The sequence below is a fragment of the Pan troglodytes genome, chromosome 20 (genome assembly GCF_028858775.2).
Source record: "Pan troglodytes isolate AG18354 chromosome 20, NHGRI_mPanTro3-v2.0_pri, whole genome shotgun sequence".
In the NCBI taxonomy this organism is placed as follows: Eukaryota; Metazoa; Chordata; class Mammalia; order Primates; family Hominidae; genus Pan; species Pan troglodytes.
The window spans coordinates 23,425,218-23,450,674 of NC_072418.2; the positions used below are offsets into that span (position 1 = coordinate 23,425,218).

Below are 25,457 nucleotides of genomic sequence, written 5' to 3' on the forward strand. Positions count from 1 at the left end.
TAAGTTTAACATTAATAGCACACTAATATAAAGGTGAAATTTAGCTTATCTGGTAAAAAAAATCATACAGGAAGCATTGTCAAATATAAAATGGTATTTGGCTTCTTTGATCTAAAAACTAATAAAAAATACATGCTAAAGGAAATTTCTCAGTAGAAAGTCACCAAGGACTACAAAGTCCACTGCTGATGTCTCCACATTTAAAACAAAAGGTCAATTTCTTAGAAATTATATACTTGGTTTATCTTCCACTTTCCTTTCCATCAAAACTAAAAGTCTTTTAGCACATGTACCACCCCTAGAATTTCCAGTAAACCAGCACCAGCCTGAAGATCACGTTCTCATCAAAGGGTGAAAAGAAAGGAAACTTGAGCCAGCCTAGGAAGGACCCTACCTTGTGCTGCTAACCACTGAGACTGCTGTTCATACAGCGAAAAAAGGATGGACTCATCACAACTGAGTCAAGAAAGCGCCACCCCCTCCAGAGTCATGGGCCGTAGTCCCAGGGGAAAACCCTACCAAACTAAAGCTAAGAAAAATTTAACTCTCTCGGCCGGGCGCGGTGGCTCACGCTTGTAATCCCAGCACTTTGGGAGGCCGAGGCAGGCGGATCACGAGGTCAGGAGATCGAGACCATCCTGGCTAACACAGTGAAACCCCGTCTCTACTAAAAAAAATACAAAAAAATTAGCCGGGCGTGATGGTGGGCGCCTGTAGTCCTAGCTACTCGGGAGGCTGAGGCAGGAGAATGGCGTGAACCCGGGAGGCGGAGCTTGCAGTGAGCCGAGATTGCGCCACTGCACTCCCTCCTGGGCCACAGAGCGAGACTCCGTCTCAAAAAAAAAAAAAAGAAAAGAAAGAAAAATTTAACTCTCTCATCTATTCTATTACTCTTTCTTCTTTCCTCGCTCTATTGCTGACCATCTAGTTATTAATGTAGCCAAGTCAATTTCACCTCAAACTATTGCATTTAATGCATGCCTTGTTATACCCTGTGGGGACTTGCCAGGTCAAAGACAGCTCTCTACTTCAGAAAAGTACCTCTGTCCCTCCTGACTCTCCTCAGACCGGGCATTAGTAAATTAGGACCATTTAATCCGGGGAAATTTCGATAAAGACTCCAGTGTCAACCAGGAGCCTTGCTCCCCAATGTAGAGCTTTTATGCCATAGTTGATCCAACATTCTGTGGACCACTAAAGAGCAAGGATGGACTGCCCCAACCGGTTTTTGTAATTTCCTAAAATCATACATTAGTTTTACTAGAGGATCATAGAAGTTAAAGACTTAAAACAAACTTTGGCAAACAGGATACGAAGATGCAAATGCCTGGTTGGAATGGATCAAATATTCCATCCACACATTAAACAAAAGTAATTGTTATGCTTGGGCATATGGCAGGCCAGAGGCCCAGATTGTCCCCTTTCCACTAAGGTGGTCCTCCTGTCAACCAGGCATGAGCTGCATGGTAGCTCTTTTCCAGGATTCTACAGCCTGGAGTAATAAGTTGTGCCAAGCTCTCTCTGTGATATCCCAAAGTCCGGCACCCTGTGAGTCAGCCCCCGAGGGCCATCCAGCTTCCGTCTCCCAACACTAAGTTCACTTCATGTCTCTCATGACGGAGGAAACTTAGCATTCCTTGGAGACCTGAAGGGATGCAGTGAGCTTGAGAATTTTCAAGAGCTTATTAATCAGTCAGCCCTTGTTCATCCCTGAGCGGATGTGTGGTGGTATTGTGGTGGACCTTTACTGGGCACTCTGCCGAATAACTGGAGTGGCATTTGTACTTTAGTCCAATTGGCTATCCCTTTTGCCCTGGCATTTCATCAACCAGAGGGAGGAAAAATAAGACATCGTAAAGTGAGAGAAGCCCCTTATGGGTCTTTTGACTCTCACGTCTATTTAGATGCAATTGGAGTCCCACGGGGAATACCAGATCAATTTAAAGCTTGAAATCAAATAGCTGCAGGATTTGAGTCAATATTTTGGTGGGTGACAGTTAATAAAAATGTAGATTGGATAAAGTACCTCTATTACAACCAACAGCAACGAGTTTTTCGTGAGTTAAAAGAAAAGCTCATGGCGGCCCCAGCCCTGGGGCTACCTGACCTGACAATAGTTTTACATTCAGGAGGACTAATTACTTTTAAATTTATACAACAATTTCTTGCATAAATTCTTTTTTTATAACTTTTTTTTTACACTATATGTGTCAGAAAAAAAAATGGTAGTTAATAGTTTTAACCCAGACTGTGGGACACTGGCCAAAGCTGGTGGCCTATCTCTCTAAACAACTAGACAGGGTTTCTAAGTGTTGGCCCCCATGTTTGAGGGCCTTGGCAGCAACAGCCCTGCTAGCACAACAAGCAGATAAGCTAACTCTTGGGCAAAACCTGAATATAAAGGCCCCCCATGCTGTGGTAAATTTGATGAATACCAAAGGACATCATTGGCTAACAAATGCTAGATTAACAAGTACCAAAGCATGTTATGTGAAAATCCCCTCATAACCATTGAAGTTTGCAACACCCTAAACCCTGCCACCTTGCTCCCGGTATCAGAGAGCCCAGTTAAAACATAACTGTCTTAATCCTTTTAAATGGATCAAACCCCTCGGAGGATCATTGTTGTCATTGGCATTATTAATATTGGTATGTTTATGTTGTCTACTTTTAGTCTGCACATGTCTCCAAGGAGTCCAAGGACAAGTCCAAAGTCAATGACAAGCAATGATGGTGGTGGTGATCCTAGTCAATAAAAAGGGGGAAGATGTGAGTGGCAAGCCACCCAGGTGCCAAAGCAAGAGACTGAGGGCACAAGCTGTTCCAGTATAATAAAGAAAATATATAGTATAAGAATAGTTATACTAGAAATAGATTATGGATATGATTGTATATGAATGTCATTAATCATTAGGTTGTAGCATTATTCTTTATTCCAATATTATAATAATCTTTGTTCTACAATTATAACCTAGGAAAAACCAGGCCATACAGAGATAGGAGGTGAAGGGACATGGTGAGAAGTGACCAGAAGTCAAGAATGTTAGCCCTCTATTATGCCCGGACAGGGCCACTAGTGGGCTCCCTGGTCTAGCAGTAATGCCAGCGCCCATTACCTAGTGGACCTTGGTCTAGCAGTAGCGTCAGTGCCTAGGGAAGGCACCCATTACTTAGCAGACCAGGAAAGGGAGTCTCCCTTTCCCCGGGGGAGTTAGAGAAGACTCTGCTCCACCACCTCTTGTGGAAGGCCTGACATCAGTCAGGCCCACCCGCAGCCATCTGGAGGCCTAACCGTCTCCCTGTGATGCTGTGCTTCAGCAGTCATGCTCCTGGTCCACTTTCATGTTCCACTCTGTACACCTGGCTCTGCCTTCTAGATAGCAGTAGCAGAATTAGTGAGAGTACTAAAAGTCTTTGAAATGCATAGAAGAAATAATGGTGTAATCTGTCCTCTCTCTCTCTCCACCTCAGCTGCCAAACAGGGAAAGGCCCCCTGTCCAGTGGACACATGACTCGTGTGACCTTACCTATCATTGGAGATGGCTCACACTCCTTACCCTGCCCCCTTGTCTTGTATCCAACAAATAACAGCATGGCCAGGCATTCAGGGCCACTACCGGTCTCCACATCTTGGTGGTAGTGGTCCCCCAGGCCCAGCTGTCTTTTCTTCTATCTTTTTGTCTTGTGTCTTTATTTCTATGATCGCTTATCTCCGCACATAAGGAGAAAAAACCCACAGGCCCTGTAGGGCTGGGCCCTACATAACTGTGTAGAGGTTTTGGACTCAGTTTATTCTAGTGGGCCCAACCTCCGAGACCATCCTTGAATATCAGTAGACTGTGAGCTGTACTTGGACAGGAGCAGCTTTGCCATCCTCTGCAAAGTGACTCTGAAAAAGATGACAAGCCCTGCTCCAGTCACACCTGGAAGCTGACTGGTTCCCGCATGGCCAAAGCATGAGGAAATTCATCACAGGACTCATTTCCCTGAAAATTTGGACTTGTACAGTAAGGACTTCAACTGACCTTCCTCAGACTGAGGACTGTTCCCAGTATATACATCAAGTCACTGAGGTAGGACAAAAGTTTGCTACAGTCCTATTGTTTTATGGTTATTTTAAGTGTACCAGGACTCTAAAAGGAACTTGTTTGTATAATGCTATTCTATACAAGGTATGTAGCCCACGAAATGACCAGCCTGATGTGTGCTATAACCCATCTTTTTTCCTACTGCCCATAAAAACAGGCGAACTTCTAGGTTTCCTGGTCTATGCTTCCCGAGAAAAGAGACGCATAGCTATAGGTGACTGAAAAGATGACAAGTGGCCCCCTGAAAGAATCATACAGTACTATGGGCCTGCCACTTAGGCACAAGACAGGTCATGGGGATACCAAATCCCCATTTATATGCTCAACTGAATCATACGATTACAAGCTGTCTTAGAAATAATCACTAATAAAACTGGCAGAGCTTCAACTGTTTTAGCCCAGCAAGAAACCCAGATAAGAAATGCTATCTATAAAAATAGACTAGCCCTAGACTACTTGCTAACAGCTAAAGGAGGGGTCTGTGGGAAATTTAACCTTACTAATTGCTGTCTACACATAGATGACCAAGGGCAAGTAGTTGAAGACATAGTTAGAGATATGACAAAACTGGCACATGTGCCTGTGCAAGTGTGGCATGGATTTAATCCTGGGGTCATGTTTGAAAAATGGCTCCCAGCACTAGGAGGATTTAAAACTCTTATAGTAGGAGTTATAATACTAATAAAAACATGCTTACTGCTCCCTTGTTTGCTACCTGTACTTCTTCAAATGATAAAAAGCTTCATCGCTACCTTAGTTCACCAAAATGCTTCAGCACAAGTGTACTATATGAATCACTATTGATCTGTCTTACAAGAAGACATGAGTAGTGAGGATAAAGGTGAGAACTCCCGCTAATGAGAGAGGTTCTCAAACGGGGGGAATAAGGGAGGAGACCACCCCTCATATTGTCTTATGCCCAATTTCTGCCTCCAAAGAAAGAAGAAGTGAAAACTGAAAGGCAGAAATGGAATCCACAGGCAGATAGCCCAGCATCATGCCCTGGGCCTGGTAGTTAAAAATCCACCCCTGACCTAACTGCTTGTGGTATCTATAGATTTCAGACATTGTATGGAAAAGCATCATGAAAATCCCTTTCCTGTTCTGTTCTGTTCTGACTACTGGTGCATGCAGCCCCCAGTCACATACCCTCTGCTTGCTCAATCAATCATGACCCTTTCACGCAGACCCCCTTATAGTTGTAAGCCCTTAAAAGGGACAGGAATTGCTCACTCAGGGAGCTCAGTTTTTGGAGATGTGAGTCTTCCAATGCTGCCAGCTGAATAAAGCCCTTTCCTTCTGCAACTCGGTGTCTGAGAGGTTCTTGTCTGTGTCTCATCCTGCTACAACAAAGGTGGGCAGATCACGAGGTCAGGAGTTCCAGACCAGCCTGACCAACATGGTGAAACCCCGTCTCTAGTAAAAATACAAAAATTAGCCAGGCGTGGTGGTGCAAGCCTTTAATCCCAGCTACTCAGGGGGCTGAGGCAGGAGAATCACTTGAACCCGGGAGGCAGAGGTTGTAGTGAGCCAAGAATGCACCATTGCACTCTAGCCTGGTCGACAGAGCAAGACTCCATCTCAAAAAAATAAAAAATAGGCTGGGCGCGGTGGCTCATGCCTGTAATCCCAGCACTCTGGGAGGCTGAGGTGGATGGATCACCTGAGGTCGGGAGTTCGAGACTAGCCTGACCAACATGAAGAAACCCCATCTCTACTAAAAATACAAAATTAGCCAAGTGTGGTGGAGCATGCCTGTAATCCCAGCTACTCAGGAGGCTGAGGCAGGAGAATCGCTTGAACCCGGGAGGCAGAGGTTGTGGTGAGCCAAGATCATGCCATTGCACTCCAGCCTGGGCAACAGGAGTGAAACTCTATCTCAAAAAATAATAATAAATAAAAATAATAATGAATAAGTAAATAAATAAAAATAAGTGAAGGGATAAATATGCAAGGAAATAGCATAAAGAAAAAACAATCAGAACTTCAGGAAATATTGGACACACTTATAAAAATGCAAAATGCTCTGGAAAGTCTCAGCAATAGAATTGAACAAGTAGAAGAAAGAAATTCAGAGATCAAAGAGAAGATCTTCAAATTAACACAATCCAGCAAAGACAAAAAAAAAATGAACAAAACCTTAAAGAAGCCTGGGATTATGTTAAATGACCAAACCTAAGAATAATTGGTTTTTCTGAAAAAGAAGAAAAATCTAAAAGTTTGGAAAACATATTTGGGGAAATAATTGAAGAAAACTTCTCTGGTTTTGCCAGAGGCCTAGACATTCAAATACAAAAAGCACAAAGAATACCTGAGAAATTCATCACAAAAAGATCATCACCTAATCACATTGTCATCAGGTTATCTAATGTTAAGATGAAGGAAAGAATCATATCATATATATATATATATAATATGTGTATATATATATGTATGTGTGTGTGTGTATACACACACACACACAATGGAATACTACTCAGCCATAAAAAGGAATGAATTAACATTTGCAGTGACCTGGGTAAGACTGGAGACTATTATTCTAAGTGAAGTCACTCAGGAATGGAAAATCAAACATTGAATTTTCTCACTGAGATGTGGGAGCTAAGCTATGAGGACACAAAGGCATAAGAATGATGCAATGGACTTTGGGGATGTTGGGGAAAGAGTAGGAGGGGGATGAGGGATAGAGACTACCAATATGGTGCAGCATATACTGCTCTACTGCTTGGGTGATGGGGGCAACAAAATCTCACAAATCACCACTAAAGAACATGCTAATGTAACCAAATACCACCTGTAGCCCAGTAACTTATGGAGAAAAAAAGAGACTTAAATATATATATATATATATATATATATATATATATATATATATATATATATACAAAAATTAGCCAGGTATAGTGGTGCATGCCTGTAATCCCAGCTACTTGGGAGGCTGAGGGGAGAATCACTTTAACCTGGGAGGCAGAGGTTGCAGTGAGCCAAAATTGTGCCATTGCACTCCAGCCTGAGCCACAGAGTGAGACTCTGTCTCAAAAAATATATATAAAAAATAAAACTAGTAATCCAGGCAAAACAAAAATTAATTATACATTATGAAAATACTCTGCCACATTTTTATACTAAATCAGCCAGTACTGAAATTTTTTAGATATGCCATTTCAATAAACTGTGTGTTCCAAGTCAAATTACCTATGATAATCTCTCAGTTATCAGTGCTATGAACCTAAATTGAAGAAACAAACCTGATATTTAAGAGGACATAAATTTAATGTTAAGTGTGAACTCATAGAGAACCTAGACAGCAGTGACTTTTTTCATTCCTGAGTTCTTAAAGCTTCCTTTATCAAAAGCACTGCATTTTATCACTCGCCACAGAAGAGATAAAAAATAGTCTAAGTTGGCGGGGCACAGTGGCTCATGCCTGTAATCCCAGCACTTTCAGAGGCCGAGGTGGGCAGATCACCTGAGGTCAGGAGTTCAAGACCAGCCTGACCAACATGGAGAAACTCTGTCTCTACTAAAAATACAAAATTAGCTGGGCGTGGCGGTGCACTCCTGTAATCCCAGCTACTTGGGCGGCTGAGGCAGGAGAATCACTTCAACCTGGGAGGCAGAGGTTGCAGCGAGCTGAGATGGCGCCATTGCAGTCCAGCCTGGGCAATAAGAGTGAAACTCCATCTCAAAAAAATACATAATAATAATCTAAGTTAAATATAAATTAAATGTGTGTGTGTGTGTGTGTGTGTGTGTGTGTGTGTGGTGACTGTCCTAACTACTAAAATAGGTTAGGACCATTTTTTTTTCTCTCAAACATATAATCCTGAGAAGACAATCCAACCTTCATGTACACTTTGGGAGGCCAAGGTGGGTGGATCACAAGGTCAGGAGATTGAGACCATCCTGGCGAACACGGTGAAACCCCATCTCTTCTAAAAATATGAAAAAAAACCAAATTAGCTGGGCATGGTGGCAGGCACCTGTAGTCCCAGTTACTCGGGAGGCTGAGGCAGGAGAATGGCATGAACTCGGGGGATGGAGCTTGCAGTGAGCCAAGATCACGCCACTGCACTCCAGCCTGGGTGACAGAGCGAGACTCCATCTCAAAAAAAAACAAAAACAAAACAAACAAAAAAAAACTTCATGTACATTTCTGCTACCTGAGGAACTATTTAAACATTTATAAAGAAATTTTATTCAATTGTCATGTTTAATGCATATTTTCTTGTAGAATAAAAATTGTCTCATGGGACAAGTCTGATGTTATAACAGTAGTTTAAAGGATAATAAAAAATATGTTTTGCTCATGAGACATTTCTGAAAAAGGCTCCAATAATATATTTATTTCGGCCGGGAGCAGTGGCTCATGCCTGTAATACCAGCACTTTGGGAGGCTAAGAAGGGTGGATCACGAGGTCAGGAGTTCAAGACCAGCCTGGCCAAGATGGTGAAACCCTGTCTTTACTAAAAATACAAAAATTAGCCAGGCATGGTGGCGGGCGCCTGTAATCCCAGCTACTCGGGAGGCTGAGGCAGAGAATCACTTGAACCCAGGAGGCAAAGGCTGCAGTGAGCTGAGATCGTGCCACTGCACTCCAGCCTGGGTGACAGAGTGCGACTCTGTCTCAGGAAAAAAAAAAAACCTATTTCACTGGAGAAGTTATAAACTGTTAAATAAGGTATTCCAGAAACAATGTATTGAGAAAATCCAACTAAATTGACAGGATTGCTTTTGTAATTGCAGATTGATGACAATCAGATTCACTGAGAGTGAAAAACTGTTTTGACTATTATAAACTTGTCATTGGATGGCTTATGTACCTGATAATAGAACCTCATGTGTGTTCTGTTACTGACGTTTAATATGACTAAATGCAGCAAGGCTTTAATGCGTTATGGCAAAGCATATTTTCACCAGGTAAACAACCTTTTATAGTCTACTGACTGAGGACAGAAAAACCCTTTATAGTCTAGAACCCAGAGATTGAGTCTGCTTGCCATCTACACTGAAGCAAGACTTCAGGACCTTGAACCTTAGGTTGATAATCTCACAACTGAGAAGGGACCCTCCAAATTCTTGCAATTGTATGCCCATTGGAGTTTTTTTTTTTTTTTTTTTGAGACGGAGTCTTGCTCTGTTGCCCAGGCTGGAGGGCAGTGGTGCGATCTCGGCTCACTGCAAGCTCCACCTCCTGGGTTCATGCCATTCTCCTGCCTCAGCCTGCCTAGTAGCTGGGACTACAGGTGTCCACCACCACGCCCAGCTAATTGTTTTGTATTTTTAGTAGAGACGGGGTTTCACCGTGTTAGCCAGGATGGTCTCAATCTCCTGACCTGGTGATCCTCCCACCTAGGCCTCCCAAAGTGCTGGGATTACAGGCGTGAGCCACCACACCCAGCCGCAGATATTAAGGTAAAGTTAAACAGGGAAGTTTCTCCTAAAAAGCAAACGGCAGCTTTGATGTAGATCGCTTTCTTCACAAGATGAAAAATCAAGACATCTCTACTATCATGACACTCTTAGATTACTGTTTTTTTCTTATGGCTCTGCAAACAACAGAAATTAAAAGGGGCCTCTTGTGTGCACTCATGGGGTACACTTTTATATGTAGAAGATTTTTCAGCCAACATTATATATGAACAAACTTATGCCTTCATAAGTAAAAGATGAAGGGCCAATGAGGATGAGAAATTTTAATGGGACATCTGTTGCCTCGTAATATCAGAAACAGAATATTGGTTCACTGCAGTTAACCTAATTCATAAGTTAAAGAGAACTTATTCAGAATAGATTATAGAGCATTGCCAGGAGGCCATTACTCTTCAATGGCTATCATTTGTTAGGTATTTTTGTTCCCCATGGTTTAGAGTAAATGAGGCAATGGTTAGAAATTTATTCCCCCTAATAGGGCTCTATAGCATATTCTATTGTAAAGGCTATGGTTACACAATAGACTTTAATTTTTCTTTTTAAAGTTGTGCAAAATAATAGAATTTCTCTAGATTACTTACTGGATGAACAGAGAAGTATCTCTGCAGTTGCTAAAACTTGTAGTTGTACATAGAAAAATACATCGGGTATTAACAGAGATTCAGTTGTAGGAGATTAATAAATAGGCTGCTTGGTTGAAATGAGGAGACCATTTATTTACCTAATTATTTGATCTATTTAATGTTAGTTGGTGGGCTCATGAGACCCTGGCTAAAAAGCATACTTGAGGCCAGGCATGGTGGATCATGCCTGTAATCCTAGCACTTTGGGAGGCCGAGGTGGGCAGATCACGAGGTCAAGAGTCCGAGACCATCCTGGCCAACATGGTGAAACCCCGTTTCTACTAAAAATACAAAAATTAGCTGGACATGGTGGTTCGTGCCTGTAGTCTCAGCTACTTGGGAGGCCGAGGCAGGAGAATCGCTTGAACCTGGGAGGCAAGGCAGAGGTTACAGTGAGCCGAGCTCACGCCACTGCACTCTAGCCTGGCAAAAGAGCAAGACTCCGTCTCAAAAAAAAAAAAAGCATACTTGAAACTCTTGTTATTATCTTTCTTCTAGTCAAAATAGTAGTCTCCCTACTGCATTGTATTCTCTCAAAAGTTATGTTTGCATGCAGTTATCTCTAGAATGTCAAATGATCTCTCTTTAACAGCAATCACAAAAACTCAAATGCATATGTGACCATGAGGACACCATAATCTATGAATGACCTGATAAGGACAAAAACTAAAAGTAATGGAAACTGAGAGTGGCATTAAGACAGAGTTTTGGTCACACTCTTACCTATGTGAGAACTTAACCAAAAGGGGGGAATTTTATAAACAACATTATTGAAGGCCATCATTCTGGATTGAGCTTGTGCATTACGCCCAAAGAGACCAAACCAAACCAAATGGAGTCACTCATGCTAAATGTGACATAATCAAACTGAAAATGTAAGGAAATAGGTAGATCCTAAAACAGGCCAGGTTTGGTTATTCTTTTGAAAACAGCAGATTTCAACACAAGGAGGTCACCTGTACTGTAACCCTTAAAAAAAAATAATAACCTGAAGTCCTTGTTTCCACTTTGCAAAAGCTACAGTTCTGCTATTTCACAATGGGATTTGAGAATAAATAAGTAGATTTTTGATGGTGACAGAATAATATCAATGTCTAAAGCTTTGGTCTAGCTCTCAAAATTGAAAAGATGATCAAAAGGGAGAAATTGTTAAATTAATTATGCCTAAAGCTGCTCCCTTTTCTGTTTAACTTTGGTCACTAGGTTTTTTTTTAAACATTGTAAACTGAAACCTAACTGGATATATAAATAGACTGTAATCCATTATTGTACCAACCACTGTGTTTTTGCCAATAAAAGGACATCAAGTGTTCAAATTATGTTTAAATAAGGCAAATCCCAACCTGTAATCAATCTGGCTGTTTCTGTACCTCACTTCTATTTTCTGTATGTCACTTTGCTTTTTCCATCCACAAACCTGTTTTCATAATGTGGCTTTGCCAGAGTCTCTCTGAGCCTACTCTGGATCCACAGGCTGCCCAATTTGCAAATCATTCTATGCTCTATTAAACTCTGTTGGATTTAATTTCTCTAAAATTTTAAAGTTTTTCTCTTCTAAAAGTTTTCAAATATTTTCTTCTCTCTCTCTCTCTTTTTTTTTCTTGAGACGGAGTTTCACTCTTGTTGGCCAGGCTGGAGTGCAGTGGTGCGATCTCGGCTGACTGCAACCTCAGCCTCCCAGGTTCAAGCAATTCTCCTGCTTCAGCCGCCCACGTAGCTGGGATTACAGACATGTGCCATCACGCCCGGCTAATTTTGTATTTTTAGTAGAGACAGGGTTTCCCCATGGTGGTCAGGCTGATCTCGAACTCCTGACCTCAGGTGATCCACCCACCTCAGCCTCCCAAAGTGCTGGGATTAGGCATGAGCCACCGCACGCGGCCTAGTTTTCAAAAAAAAAATTTTTTTGAGACAGTTTCGCGCTGTCACCCAGGCTGGAGTGCAGTGGCGTGATCTCAGCTCACTGCAAGCTCCGCCTTCCAGGTTCATACCATTCTCCTGCCTCAGCCTCCCGAGTAGCTGGGACTACAGGCGCCCGCCACCATGCCCAGCTAATTTTTTGTATTTTTAGTAGAGACGGGGTTTCACCGTGTTAGCCAGATGGTCTCAATCTCCTGACCTCGTGATCCACCTGCCTCAGCCTCCCAGTGTTGGGATTACAGGCGTGAGCCACAGTGCCGGCTCAAATATTTTCAATGATAAAAATAAATAATGTGCTGTTGGGCTTTGATTTTCTAAACGCATCCCTCAGCTATTTCCTCAAATTATTCTGTCTTCAAAATGCTTCTCCAATATTTTTTTTTTTTTTTGAGACAGAGTCTCATTTTACCACGCAGTGTGGATGGCAGTGGTGCAGCCAATCATGGCTTACTGCAGCCTTGACCTTCCAGACTCAAGCAATCCTCCTGCCTCTGCCACCTAAGTATTGGGACTATAGGCATGTACAACCATGGTTGGCTAATTTTTTCATTTTTTTAATGGAAACAAAATCTTATTATGTTGCTCAGGCTGCGCTGGAACTCCTGAGCTCACATAATTCTCCCATCTTAGCCTCCCAAAGTGCTAGGATTACAGGTCTGAGCCACCGTGTTTGCAAAATGGTAGCAATTTTTCATCCCCCCTGTATCCATGCCCAATGCCAGATGCTTTTACAGTTGTTTCCATCAAGATTCAGAATCTGTTTTCCAAACCCTAGATCAGGCTGGCCTTATTTGCTCAGGGCAGTAGAAACCTGTGAACATGGCAATGAGCTAGTTTGGGGCCTAGGCTCAAATGGTCTTGAGTGCTTCTGTTTTTCTTTTAGAATGTTGACATCACCTTGGAAAAAAGCCCATGTTAGCCAGCTGGAAAATAAGGTATCATGGGGAGGAGAAGCAAGGTGTCCCTGTTGACAACCCCAGAAGCAGAACATCACCCCCAGAAGCACAGCTGCCTAGTCAACAAGCAGCTGACGACATATGACTGAAGGAGCTCAGCTGAAACCAGAAGAATGGCCCCACTGAGCCCAACCTAAATGGCTGACCATCTCAATTATGAACTAATAAGTTTTGGATGATTTGTTATGCTGCAATAGCTAACTAATATATGCACCCAGTGCAGATAGGATGCCAGGATTCAATGACAGGTTGATTACTATTTACGTTCTAACAGTGGGCACCCTATAGGTACTGATTTTTTCCCCTGATAAGAGAATGTTGAGTAATGCAGAAATACAGGTAGATATGTATGCATGTGATTGGTGCTTATACCCACACAGTCCCACACACCACAGGAGAAAACAGGTAACTACAGCCTGACTATTAGGGCCAAGGCCAATAGCAAAATAAGTTTTGCCTTTAGTCTGTTTTCTCCATATCTAAACATTTGAGGTCAAGAGTGTGGACAGATCTGAAGACACAGAGTTTTATTATCCTGTGGCCCCAACATTCTTTCTTCACTGTCTGATCTCTGGAAGAAAAGTGGGCAACAGGTGGCCAGCAGTGGTCTACCTGTGGTTATTTTACTCCTGCTGCCATCTGCTCTTTTTATGGCCACTATCTGTTCCACCCTTAGAACTGAAGAAAGATATTGGCAGGGAGAGACTCTGCCTTCACTTCTGGCAGAAAAGGGATGTTCAGTTCATTCACCCCCCTGACATCAGAGCTGAACTTCAATGTGGCAGCTATAGGCCACGTGTGCCTCCTGAGTGACTGGAATGTGGCTGGTCTGAACTGCAATGTGCTAGAAAGGTAAAATACAGAGTTAGTTTCAAAGATTTAGTTTCAAATGTTTATATACATTATTAATAATTATACATTCCTCACACATTAAAATGATAATATTATGGACATATTGGGTTAAATTGTTACAATCAATTCAACCTGTTCCTTGTTTCTTTTTCAAGTTTGTCTACTAGAAAATTTAAGATTCACATGTGGCTCACATTTTATTTCAGAAGATTACCTCCTTTTTAAAATCTCAGGCTGCCTGCTCAAAGGACCAGAGCCAGGAAGGTCATAAAATCTGAAATTTTAAAATAATTATTGTTACATTCTTTTCATTTTTGAATAGCCACTATATATATAAATATAAATATATATAAATATATAAATATAAATATATATAAAATATATAAATATAAATATATAAAAAATATATAAATATAAATATATAAAAATATATATAAATATAAATATATAAAAAATATAAATATAAAAATATAAAAATATATAAACATAAATATATAAAATATATATAAATATAAATATATAAAAATATATAAATATAAATATATAAAAATATATATAAATATAAATATATAAAAATATAAATATAAATATATAAAATATATAAATATAAATATATAAAAATATATAAATATAAATATATAAATATATATAAATATAAATATATAAATATAAATATATATAAATATATAAATATATATAAATAACATATATAAATACATATATAAATATATAACTAAATATATATAAATATATATATAAATAAATAAATATATATATATAAATATATATATAAATAAATATATATATATATATATATTTTTTTTTTAGACAGAGTTTTGCTCTTGTTGCCCAGGCTGGAGTGCAATGGCACAATCTCGGCTCACCGCAACCTCCGCCTCCCAGGTTCTAGCGGTTCTCCTGCCTCAGCCTCACGAGTACCTGGGATAACACACATGGGCCACCACAACCCGCTAATTTTATATTTTTTGTAAAGACTGAGTTTCTCCATGTTGGTCGGGCTGGTCTCTAACTCCCGACCTCAGGTCATCTGCCCGCTTCGGCCTTCCAAAATGTTGGGATTACGGGCGTGAGCCACCGTGACCGGCCCCATATATTATTTATAAGTGCATATGACCTTACACACAAGGTTAAATGCAAATAACCTCTGGGGTGGGCCTGGCTCAGCTCAGGGAGGAAGCCCTGTCAGAGAAGGATGCAGCCCAAGCTGTCACTCTTCTTTCAGCCCCGCATCTCATCACATCTTCCGTCAATCATGGCCTGAGGGGGCGGGGATTTAAATGTTATCCAATCAGAGACGCCAGGCAGGGAACCGTCCAATCAGGCACGCAGGTGAAGCGGACAGGGCGGCTTCCGGGTTTGGCGGGGCCTTTGTCTCTCGCTGTGGCCTGAGCTCCAGGTCTCGTCTTCAGCGCTCTGTGTCCTCTGCTCCTAGAGGTCCAGGCTCTGTGGCCTTGTGACCTGCAGGTATTGGGAGATCTACAGCTAAGACGCCAGGAACCCCTGGAAGCCTAGAAATGGTGAGAGTGCCGGGTCCGACATCCCCAGAGAGGGGAGGGGCTGGTTGTAATGGGTGGGAAGTGGCTGTGGCGGGACTCAGGCCTCCCGGCAGTCAGCTGCTCAATCTGCGCCCCGAGTTCTCCTTGCCCAGCTGGGCCTCAGTCCCCATCAGCCTTAAGATGGCGGCTGCGCTGACAGGCGGGCCCCAGCACGTCCTGTCTCTTCCTTGCGCAGTGACTGTGCCCTGGCCTGGAGCCCTCTCTGGGCAGCTCTGCATCCGCAGCGCCGCGTCTCTCCCAGACTGTGCAGGGACCACGGGAGGATCGTCACGGGAGAATCGTCACGGGAGAATCCTGACTTGGGGTGCGAGTTCATGAATGGGAAGAACTTTGGTCCTGGGTTCCTAGTTCCTCTTTTCTCCTATTAAAAATGTACAGACCGGGAGGGGTGGCTCACGTCTGTAATCCCAGTACTTTGGGAGGCCGAGGCGGGCGCATCACTAAGTCAGGAGTTCAAGACCAGCCTGGCCAGCATAGTGAAACCCCGTCTTTACTAAAAATACAAAAATTTGCCGGGCATGGTGGCACACGCCTGTAGTCCCAGCTACTTGGGAGACTGAGGCAGGAGAATCACTTGAACCTGGGAGGTGGAGATTGCAGTGAGCCGAGATAGCGCCACTGCACTACAGCCTGTGTAACAGAGCAAGACTCCGTCTCGGGAAAAAAAAAAATGTACAGAAGTCACCGCAAAAATATTAAAGAAATTAATCAAAGAGTGATTAAAAAACTGTTGAGCACCCAGCTGTGGTTTGTAATTTGTTGTTCATGGCGGGGCTTGAAGGAAAGACTTTTATAAGGTGCATGATGAAGAAAGCCAAATTCAGTAATTGGTTAGGTACCGTTATGTAGTTTCTTAGTTTGTACAATAAAGGTGAAAATTTTCTGGTTGTGTAATCAGAGCTTAATTGGCAGTATACACTTGATTAAGCCTGAATTTTGTGTCTTTCAGTGTAGTAATTTTCAAAACGATGCGCTTGAGTTAGATTTTTTTTTTTTTTTTTTTGAGATGGAGTCTCACTCTTGTCGCCCAGGCTAGAGTGCAGTGGCACAATCTCGGCTCACTACAACTTCTGCCGCTGCCCGTGTTCAAGCTTCTCCTGCCTCAGCCTTTTGAGTAGCTGGAATTACAAGCGCCTGCCACCCTGCCCAGCTAATTTTTGTACTTTTAGTAGAGACGGGGTTTCACCATGTTGGCCTGGCTGGCCTCGAACTCTTGACCTCAGGTGATCCGCCTGCCTTGGCCTCCCAAAATGCTGGGATTACAGGCGTGAGCTATCACGCCCAGCCACGTTAGATCTTTTTAAAAGTAGGAACCCAGGGTCTAGAGACACCTCAGTCTAATTGCCTGCCACTCAATTATTTTCACACTCCATGGGGAACTGATTTTCTGCTGCATTTTTCACCTGTGTCCCAAGCAGGGTCTTAAGTCTAACCCCCGTCCCCCATTTCTCCAGCCTCACTCTGGCTTGCAGTAAGATACTAAATTTCCAGTTCTTTCTGGCGTTCCCAAATGCCAACTTTTCCTCCCTAATTCACATTATCACCTATTTGTCCTTTAGTGTACTTTTTTTACACCGTATTTTAATTAGTTATTTTCTGACAAAGTATTAAATGGTGCTTTTAATAAGATTTGTTATCTGTTTGTAAATATTTCCCATGTGAAGAAAGCAAAGAATAATCCCCTGACACTGTGTTGTAAAAACTCTCTGTGCTTCTTCTCCTTGTATCTTCTCTGGGCACAGAGATCTTGTCTCAGGATGTTTTTGGGTCAAGGTTTTCCTTTGGAAACTTTATGGGGTGTTGTGTCCTCAGTCACCCTTCAGTTTTTTTCTGGTCCTGGGTTTCAGTACTGTCTGGGGATAAACCAAGATATCCGCCATGGTTATGTCAGCTAGAGTGTCTAGTTGATATCAGCTTCTGGGTTATTTTCTCCCATAGGAGAACCTGAAGTCTGGAGTGTATCCTCTCAAGGAAGCAAGTGGATGCCCTGTGGCTGACAGGAATCTTCTGGTGTACTCTTTTTATGAAAAGGTAGCCCCTTGAGATGTTAACATTGTCTTCACCCAACCCAGCTTTCGTTTCTTGGAGACACATTGCTGGTCAACCAATCAGACTGTGGCATTGAGGGGAAAACAAATAATTTTTGCCTCTGGATTGTCTAAGGGGGCAGAAAAATAGTGAAATAAATATAGTGAAAGTAAAATAGTGGAAAAAAGTGGAACATTTGTGACAGAAAAAATAGTATCCCAAAAGACAAAAAGAAAAAGAAAAACACTGACCCCAGTGAGATGGTGTAAGAACTTGCAAAGTTAAATGCCCATGGGACAGTCACTGGGGCATAGTGTGGTATCTCCTGAGTGGGTGGTTCTTGAGCACATAAGTGAGCAGGAGTGGGCGGAAGACTGTTTCAAGTGATTGAATGGCCTGACTTGAAACATGAGTCAGACACATCTGTTTTTTCATCAGCACTGCCAATCCCTGGGTTTGTCACCTTGAAAAGATTTGTTCACTTATTTTAACCTCAGTTTTTTAGCTGTAAATTCTATTAGTAGGGCTTGAAAGGTAGGAAAATATTTACCAAAGGCATAAAAGTGGTGGGTTTAAGAAAAAAATAGTATCTAATAATATATTCCATTCATTAAAAATTCTCTATTCCCTTTTTACCCCCAGGGTGAGTTTAGGAATTTTCTCAGGTGTGTTTTTTATGGCTGGGTGATTTCAAACAGAATTCTAAGGCTCAGCTTTTAGAATGCTACCAAGGAAATGAGCAGGGAAAATCTCTCTTCCATTTTTTTTGTAGAAAATAAATACATTTCTACAAGAAAATGTGGTAGATAATTGGTGAGTTACATAGATTCATGAAAACATCAGTTTCTCTCTCTGCAGGGTAAATTTGTGACAGGTAAATATCTCTGTTCAAATCCTGTTATCTTGATTTCTGAGTTTCATGCTAAATTTTATGAGATGAAACTTGGTACCACCTAGAAGTTTTCCCATATGACTAATTGTTTACTAAATGATTCTTAATGGAATTAATAAAATAATGCATACATTATGTGAAAGAAATAGATATTTTGCTTTTTTTATTGAGGTATAAATTGCAAACACCTTAAAATTTCCTTCCCTTATATGAACACTGTGACTAATTTTGCTAGATTTTTCAAACACATAGTTTCAAAAACCAAGTGAGTAACTCTAACATAGAAATTAAAGCTTGAGCCCAGTGACTCAGAGCTAAGGCTAATATTGAGCCTACAAAAGGAGTTTGTTACAGGCCCAGTTAGTTTTTTTCTGGGGAGCCTCCCCTGCAGATGTCCTAGCCTGCTCACTCTAGCTGTGGAAGAAGCTTTTCTGCTGAGAGAAGCTACAGAGTCCTGGAAAGGTGGGAACCCACAGGCAGATGCAGTTAAGGTTAAGATGGTAGGACATTGAGAGGGTCTTACTGATGATAAAGTTGTTATTGTTTGAAGGCAGTTTCTAGACTTTGTAATACCTAACAAAGTTAGATTTATGTTAAAAATTTGAATTCCAAAGGACTATTGCAACAGGAGGAAATACCACCTGTAAGAACCTTAAGGATTGCAAAGTTTAGGCAGAAAAGGGCTTTCTTTCATGGGGAGGAGCAAACAAAATTAGAAGTTGGAGACTGCCGGATGCTGTGGCTCACACCTGTAATCTCAGCACTTTGGGAGGCTGAGGCAGGAGGATCATGAGGTCAGGAGATGGAGACCATCCTGGCTAACATGGTGAAACCCCGTCTCTACTAAAAATACAAAAAAATCAGCCGGGCGTGGTCGCGGGCGCCTGTAGTCCCAGCTACTCGGGAGGCTGAGGCAGGAGAATGGCGTAAACCCAGGAGGCGGAGCTGGCAGTGAGCCTAGATCGCGCCACTGCACTCCAGCCTGGGTGACAGGGCCAGACTCCATCTCAAAAAAAAAAAAAAAAAAAGAAGTTGGAGGGGACTGGCAAATGAAGGGTGAAATAATCAGATTTTAGATCAGAGAATGTTTTACCCTGAAGTCAGCATGTTCTTAGGAGGGACATAAAATGGAGTTGTATATTGGCTCAGATTGAGGGTAGCTCCAAGTTCAGGAGCCTGTGAAAAATTTTATTTAGACCACTGAAGACACATTCAGCTGATTTTTTTCAATGAGAAAAAGAAAATGTGCAGAGTTCTTATCGGAAAGGGGTCACAATCCACACCCCAAGAGAGGGTTCTTGGATTTCGCTCAAGAAAGAATTCAGGGTGAGTCTACAGAGTAAAGTAAAAGCAAGTTTATTAGGAAACAGAAGGAATAAAAGAATGGCTTACTCTATAGGCAGAGCAGCCCTGAGGGCTGCTGGTTGCCCATTTTTATGGTTATTTCTTGATTATATGCTAAACAAGGGGTGGATTATTTTTGCCTCCCAATTAGACAATATAAAGTAATTTTCTGATGTTTCCATGATGTCTCCATGGCATTTTGTAAACTGTCATGGCACTGGTGGGAGTGTAGCAGTGAGGACGACCAAAGGTCACTCTCATCCCATCTTGGTTTTGGTGAGTTTTATCCACCTTCTTTACTGCAACCTGTTTTATCACCCAGATCTTTATAACCTGTATCTTGTGCTGAACTCTTGTCTCATCCTGTGACTTAGAATGCCTAACCATCTGGGAGTGCAGCCCCGTAGGTCTCAGCCTCATTTTACCCAGCCCCTATTCGAAATGGATTTGCCCTGATTCAATACACCTCTGACATTTCTCCTTTTTTTTTTTTTTTTTTTAATCTGAGACGGAGTCTCACTCTGTTGCCCAGGCTGGAGTGCAACGGCATCATCTCGGCTCACTGCAGCCTCCACCTACCGGGTTCAAGTATTTCTCCTGCCTCAGCCTCCCCAGTAGCTGAGATTACAGGCGCCTGCCACCACGCCTGGCTAATTTTTGTACTTTTTTTTTTTTTTTTTTAGTCCAATCAGTTTACTCTGCTTTCTCCATCTCCTCCTCCCATTAGTCAGCCATTGGAACTGGGAAACCTCCTACTCTCCCCCTCTTTGTACTCTTTCCACAATTCATCTTGTCTTTCTGCAGCCATGTCTTCTTAATACAGACTGAAGTTTCTGTCATTGAGAACAGAGTGATCCATAAACCTGGTCATCGCACTTTTTATGAGACAGTAATGTGGGCCCCAGATCCATGGCATGGTTTCCTCTGGATGCACTCCCGGATCTAATTTTTGTATTTTTAGTAGAGACGGGGTTTCACCATGTTGACCAGGATGGTCTCCGTCTCTTGACCTCGTGATCCACCTGCCTCGGCCTCCCAAAGTGCTGAGCCATCGTGCCTGGCCGTAATCTCTGACTTTTTTTTTTTTTTTTCTTGAGACGGAGTCTCGCTCTATTGCCCCGGCTGGAGTTCAATGGCATGATCTCAGCTCACTGCAACCTCCGCCTCCCGGGTTCAAGTTATTCTCCTGCCTCAGCCTTCTGAGTAGCTGGGATTATAGACGCACGCCACCACGCCTGGCCAGTTTTTGTATTTTTAGTAGAGATGGAGTTTCACCATGTTGATCAGGCTGGTCTCAAACTCCTGACCTTGTGATCTGCCTGCCCCGGCCTCCCAAAGTGCTGGGGTTACAGGCGTGAGCCACCGTGCCCGGCCAATCTCTGACTTCTTTAAGCAGTGTTTTGTGATTCTTGTCATAGGGATCTTTCACCATTCTGATTAGCTGTATTCCTAGATATTCTATTCTTTTTGTGGCAGTTGTGAATGGGATTATGTTTTTGATTTGGCTTTTGGCTTGGATGTTTTGATGTACAGAGATTCTACTGATTTTTGTACCTGTATTTTGTATCCTGAAACTTTGCTAAAGTTGTTTATTAGTTTAAAGAGCTTTCCTGCTGAGACTATAGGGTTTTGAAGATACAGAATCATGTCATCTGCACACAGGGATAGTTAGACTTCCTTTCTTCCTGTTTGGATGCCTTTTTTCTTTTCTTTTCTTTTCTTTTTTTTTTTTTTGAGACAGAGTCTTGCTCTCGCCAGGCTGGAGTGCAGTGGTGTGATCTCGGCTCACTGCAACCTCCGCCTCCCAGGTTCAAGCAATTCTCCTGCCTCAGCCTCCTGAGTACCTGGGACTACAGGCGCATGCCACCATGCCAAGCTAAGTTTTGTATTTTTAGGAGAGACGGGGTTTCACCATGTTGGCCAGGATGGTCTCGATCTCTTGACCTCATGATCCGCTCACCTCAGCCTCCCAAAGTGCTGGGATTACAGGCGTGAGCCCCCATGCCCGGCAGATGCCTTTTATTTTCATCTCTTCTCTGATTGCTCTGGCCAGGATTTCCAATTTTATGTTGAATAGGATGTTTGAGAGAAGGCATCCTTATCTTGTGCCAGTTTTCAAGGAGGAATGCTTCCAGCTTGTGTCCATTCAGTGTGTTGGCTGTAAGTTTGTCATTGATGTCTCATTGTTTTGAAGTATATACCTTCAATGCCTAGTTTGTTAAGGGTTTTAAACATGAAAAATGTTAAATTATATTGAAAGTGTTTTTAGTATCTATTGAGATAATCTTGGTATTTGTTATTAGTTCTCTTTATGTGATGAATAACATTTATTGATTGTATATTGAACCAACTTGCCTCCCAGAGATGCAGCCTACTTGATTATAGTGGCTTAGCTTTTTGATGTTCTTCTGAATTCAGTTTCCCAGTATTTTGTTGAGGGTATTTTCATCAATGTTCATCAAGGATATTGGTCTGAAGTTTTCTTTTTTTTTTTTTTTATCTCTGCCAGGTTTTGATATCAGAATGATGCTATTCTTATATATAATGAGTTGAAAAGGAGTCCTTTCTTTTCAATATTTTGAAATATTTTTAGTAGAAGTGGTACTAGCTCTTTTTTGTACATCTGGTAGAGTTCAGCTAGGAATTTGTCTGGTTCTTTGCTTTTTTTTGGCTAGTAGGCTATTTCTTACTAATTCAATTTTGGAGCTTGTTATTGGTCTATTCAGGGATTCAGTTTCTTATTTGTTCAGTCTCTGGAAAATGTGTCTTTGCTCCCAGGTTACTATTCTCAAGCTTGGCCCAAATAAACTCTTATATTCATGTTGCCTCAGCTTTTTCCTTTTAGGTAGTCATATCACGTAGAATGAGCTAGAGCAGCCTCTATGAGGGGATCTCTCCTTTGATTGTACTCCACTTGCTGTAATACCCAAGAATGCAGAGTGTGGTTGATCCTACCTAGAATCTGCACATAAGGTCTGGCCTATTCCTGGGATTTACAGGACACGGCCAGACTTTAGATTGAGAATGTACAGAAAACCAACAGGAGGCATTTTCTCCATTGTGAGTTGTCAACATAGACATCTTAAAGCTCCCTTTGAGAGTGTGGTTCTTTAAGCTTTTCAGATCTTTTTCAGTGATTTGCCACAGTTATGTGAGAGGCTCCAGATATAAATAGAATCTGATGACAGAATCAGCATTTTAAGAGTGAGATATCAAAGTCATAATGTATCCATAGCCATGACCACAACTATACCTACCTGTAAAATGTGATACTGGAGTACAGTATTCTTGTCTTTCTCCTTACCCAAAAGCTAGCAAATTGGGACAAGTGATTAGGTTCTGGAGCTCCACCAGGCCATTTTCTATTTAGAATCAGCCTGAATCTCTCCAGCCTGGATTATCACTGGGCCATCAGCCCAGGGTCACTAAGAACCCTCTCACAATCACCTAGACGTCTTTGAGACATTTGAGGATGTCCAGGGCAGAATTGTGTCAGGCTGACAAGAGTGGTTAGTTCTGCTTCTGGCTTGGTGTAAGAGAAATGAGTCATTCTGTGTGTGTGTGGTTTTTTTTAGGGTTTTTTTTTTTCTTTTTTTAGATGGAGTATTGCTCTATCGCCCAGGCTGGAGTGCAGTGGCACGATCTCGGCTCACTGCATCCTCCGCCTCCCGGGTTCAAGTGACTCTTCTGCCTCAGCCTCCCGAATAGCTGGGAATACAGGCACTTGCCACCATGCCTGGCTAATTTTTGCATTTTTAGTAAAGACAGGGTTTCACCATATTGCACAGGCTGGTCTTGAACTCCTGACCTTGTGATCCGCCCACCTCAACCTCCCAAAATGCTGGGATCACAGGTGTGAGCCACCATGCCTGGCAATTCTGTGTTTTTTTCTCCCCTTATACAAGAGATAACTTTGGTTGGTACCCAGATGAGAGTTTCTCAAGTTTCCTGGTACTTGGATGAAAGCAATAGGAGGTCTGGTGACTCAAACAGATAAAGTAATTGTTTTCATTTTATATGGCCATTCAAAAAACAGATGAAGCAGTCATGATCCTTACTACCCAGGAACATGTCTAGACTAACAACTGGATACATGGGTGAATTAAGCATTATATGGTTGGTACAATGAATAGATGTGTCCAAAAAAAATTGGGGCCACTGTTTTATATTGTTACTTCTGATACCATCAGCTGAAGGGATATTTATGGAGTGAAGATTTGTTATTATTTGTGTTTCCTTTACTTTGCTAAGAATATATATTTATCTTCTAGTATAATTATTCTAAAGAACTTTAATAAATTTGTTTAAATTGCTTATTAGTATATGTTATAAAATTGACAGGGCAGTGGCAAAAATAGATTAAAGTTACATAAGCTCTGGGATTTAAGATTCTCTTATGTAAGCTTGGGAAAAACAGAACTGGAAATACCCTGGTGGCAGAGAGAACATAATTCTACATAGGGTCCTTTCCCTGCCCAAATTCTGTTCAGATTCACGCTTTTTGGAGGCCTTATTTATGTCTGGCCCCGCTCTGGAGCCTTACCTCACAAAACTGATTTATAAAAATCAGAGTTTTGGCTGGGTGTGGTGGCTCACACCTGTAATCCCAAGCACTTTGGGAGGCCGAGGCAGACAGATCATGAGGTCGGGAGTTTGAGACCAGCCTGACTAACATGGTGAAACCCCGTCTCTACTAAAAATACAAAAATTAGCCGGGCGTGGTGGCACATGCCTGTAATCCCAGCTGCTCAGGAGGCTGGGGCAGGAGAATCGCTTGAACCCGGGAGGCGGAGGTTGCATTGAGCCAAGATTGTGCCACTGCACTCCAGCCTGGCGACAGAGCGAGACTCCATCTAAAAAAAAAAAAGACTGGAGTTTTGTCTGGTGAGTCCTGTGAGCTGGTGCTCACAATTTTCTGAAACCCAAAAACAGATAAATGACAGAAATAAACTATTTATTTTAGGATCTTATTTTTTGAATTTTGTATTAAAACCAGTGCTTACAGAAACATTCCATTTAGCACCTTGTTTTCTGTTTCTGCCAATCTAGCAGTTGCTCCACAAGCCACAAACAAGTAAATGTATACACAATAAAAATTTCTCTAAACTACATTAAACTTTTTCTATGTTCTTCTCATCTGCCTGTATTTAACTTTTATTCTGTACATTTAAAACAAAATCAATGACAGAGAAACAGAGGAAGATATAAAAATGCTGAACCCTTTATCTAAGTCCTGGGAATTATTGAACACTTAGTATCAACTTCCAGGGTGTTATTAGGATTAAATCACAAAATGTGTTATTCCCAGCACAGTGCTCTGTAACATACCCTTGAGCACATAGTACCTGCTTAATAAACATTGCATTTGTATATGTGTACATGTTATTTTCCAAAGGCAGATTTATTCAGACATTGCCGCCTTCTGTTTGTTCTGTAAACTTTAAAGAGCCAGCGAAGAATATAAAAATTTAAGATGGAGATTGGTTTTATTTGTACCAGAAGTATTTGTGTTGTGACAAGAGTGCTAAGTGTAAGGGACTCTGTGCTGTACCTGCTTCTCTAACTAATGCTAATGAGCCCAGGGGGAACAACATCAGCATTGACAGGGAACTTGTTTGAAACACCCATTCATGAACCCTTTTCAAACTTGCAGATCCACATTACGTAGAGTGGGGCCAAAATTACCAAACGAGTTTTAAGCTCATTAAAGTTTGAGAGGCAGTGCTTAGCTAAGTGGTTATCA

General features: G+C 41.7%; 1 protein-coding gene across 4 annotated transcripts in view; it reads left to right on the forward strand.

The window, feature by feature from the left end:
- The first annotated feature begins 15,205 nt into the window (after window positions 1–15,205).
- Window positions 15,206–25,457, forward strand: part of ZNF430 (zinc finger protein 430) — a 42,119-nt gene continuing 31,867 nt past the window's right edge. For 2 of the 4 annotated variants that reach the window (XM_063801432.1, XM_063801433.1), the window contains exons 1-2: window positions 15,231–15,411; window positions 17,389–17,481. In XM_063801432.1, coding sequence (XP_063657502.1) covers window positions 15,409–15,411; window positions 17,389–17,481 — 96 coding nt within the window. In that variant the 5' untranslated portion in view covers window positions 15,231–15,408. Of the gene's footprint in view, window positions 15,412–17,388; window positions 17,482–25,457 lie in introns of all 4 variants that reach the window. The other 2 variants (XM_063801430.1, XM_063801431.1) reach the window with 2 other exon arrangements.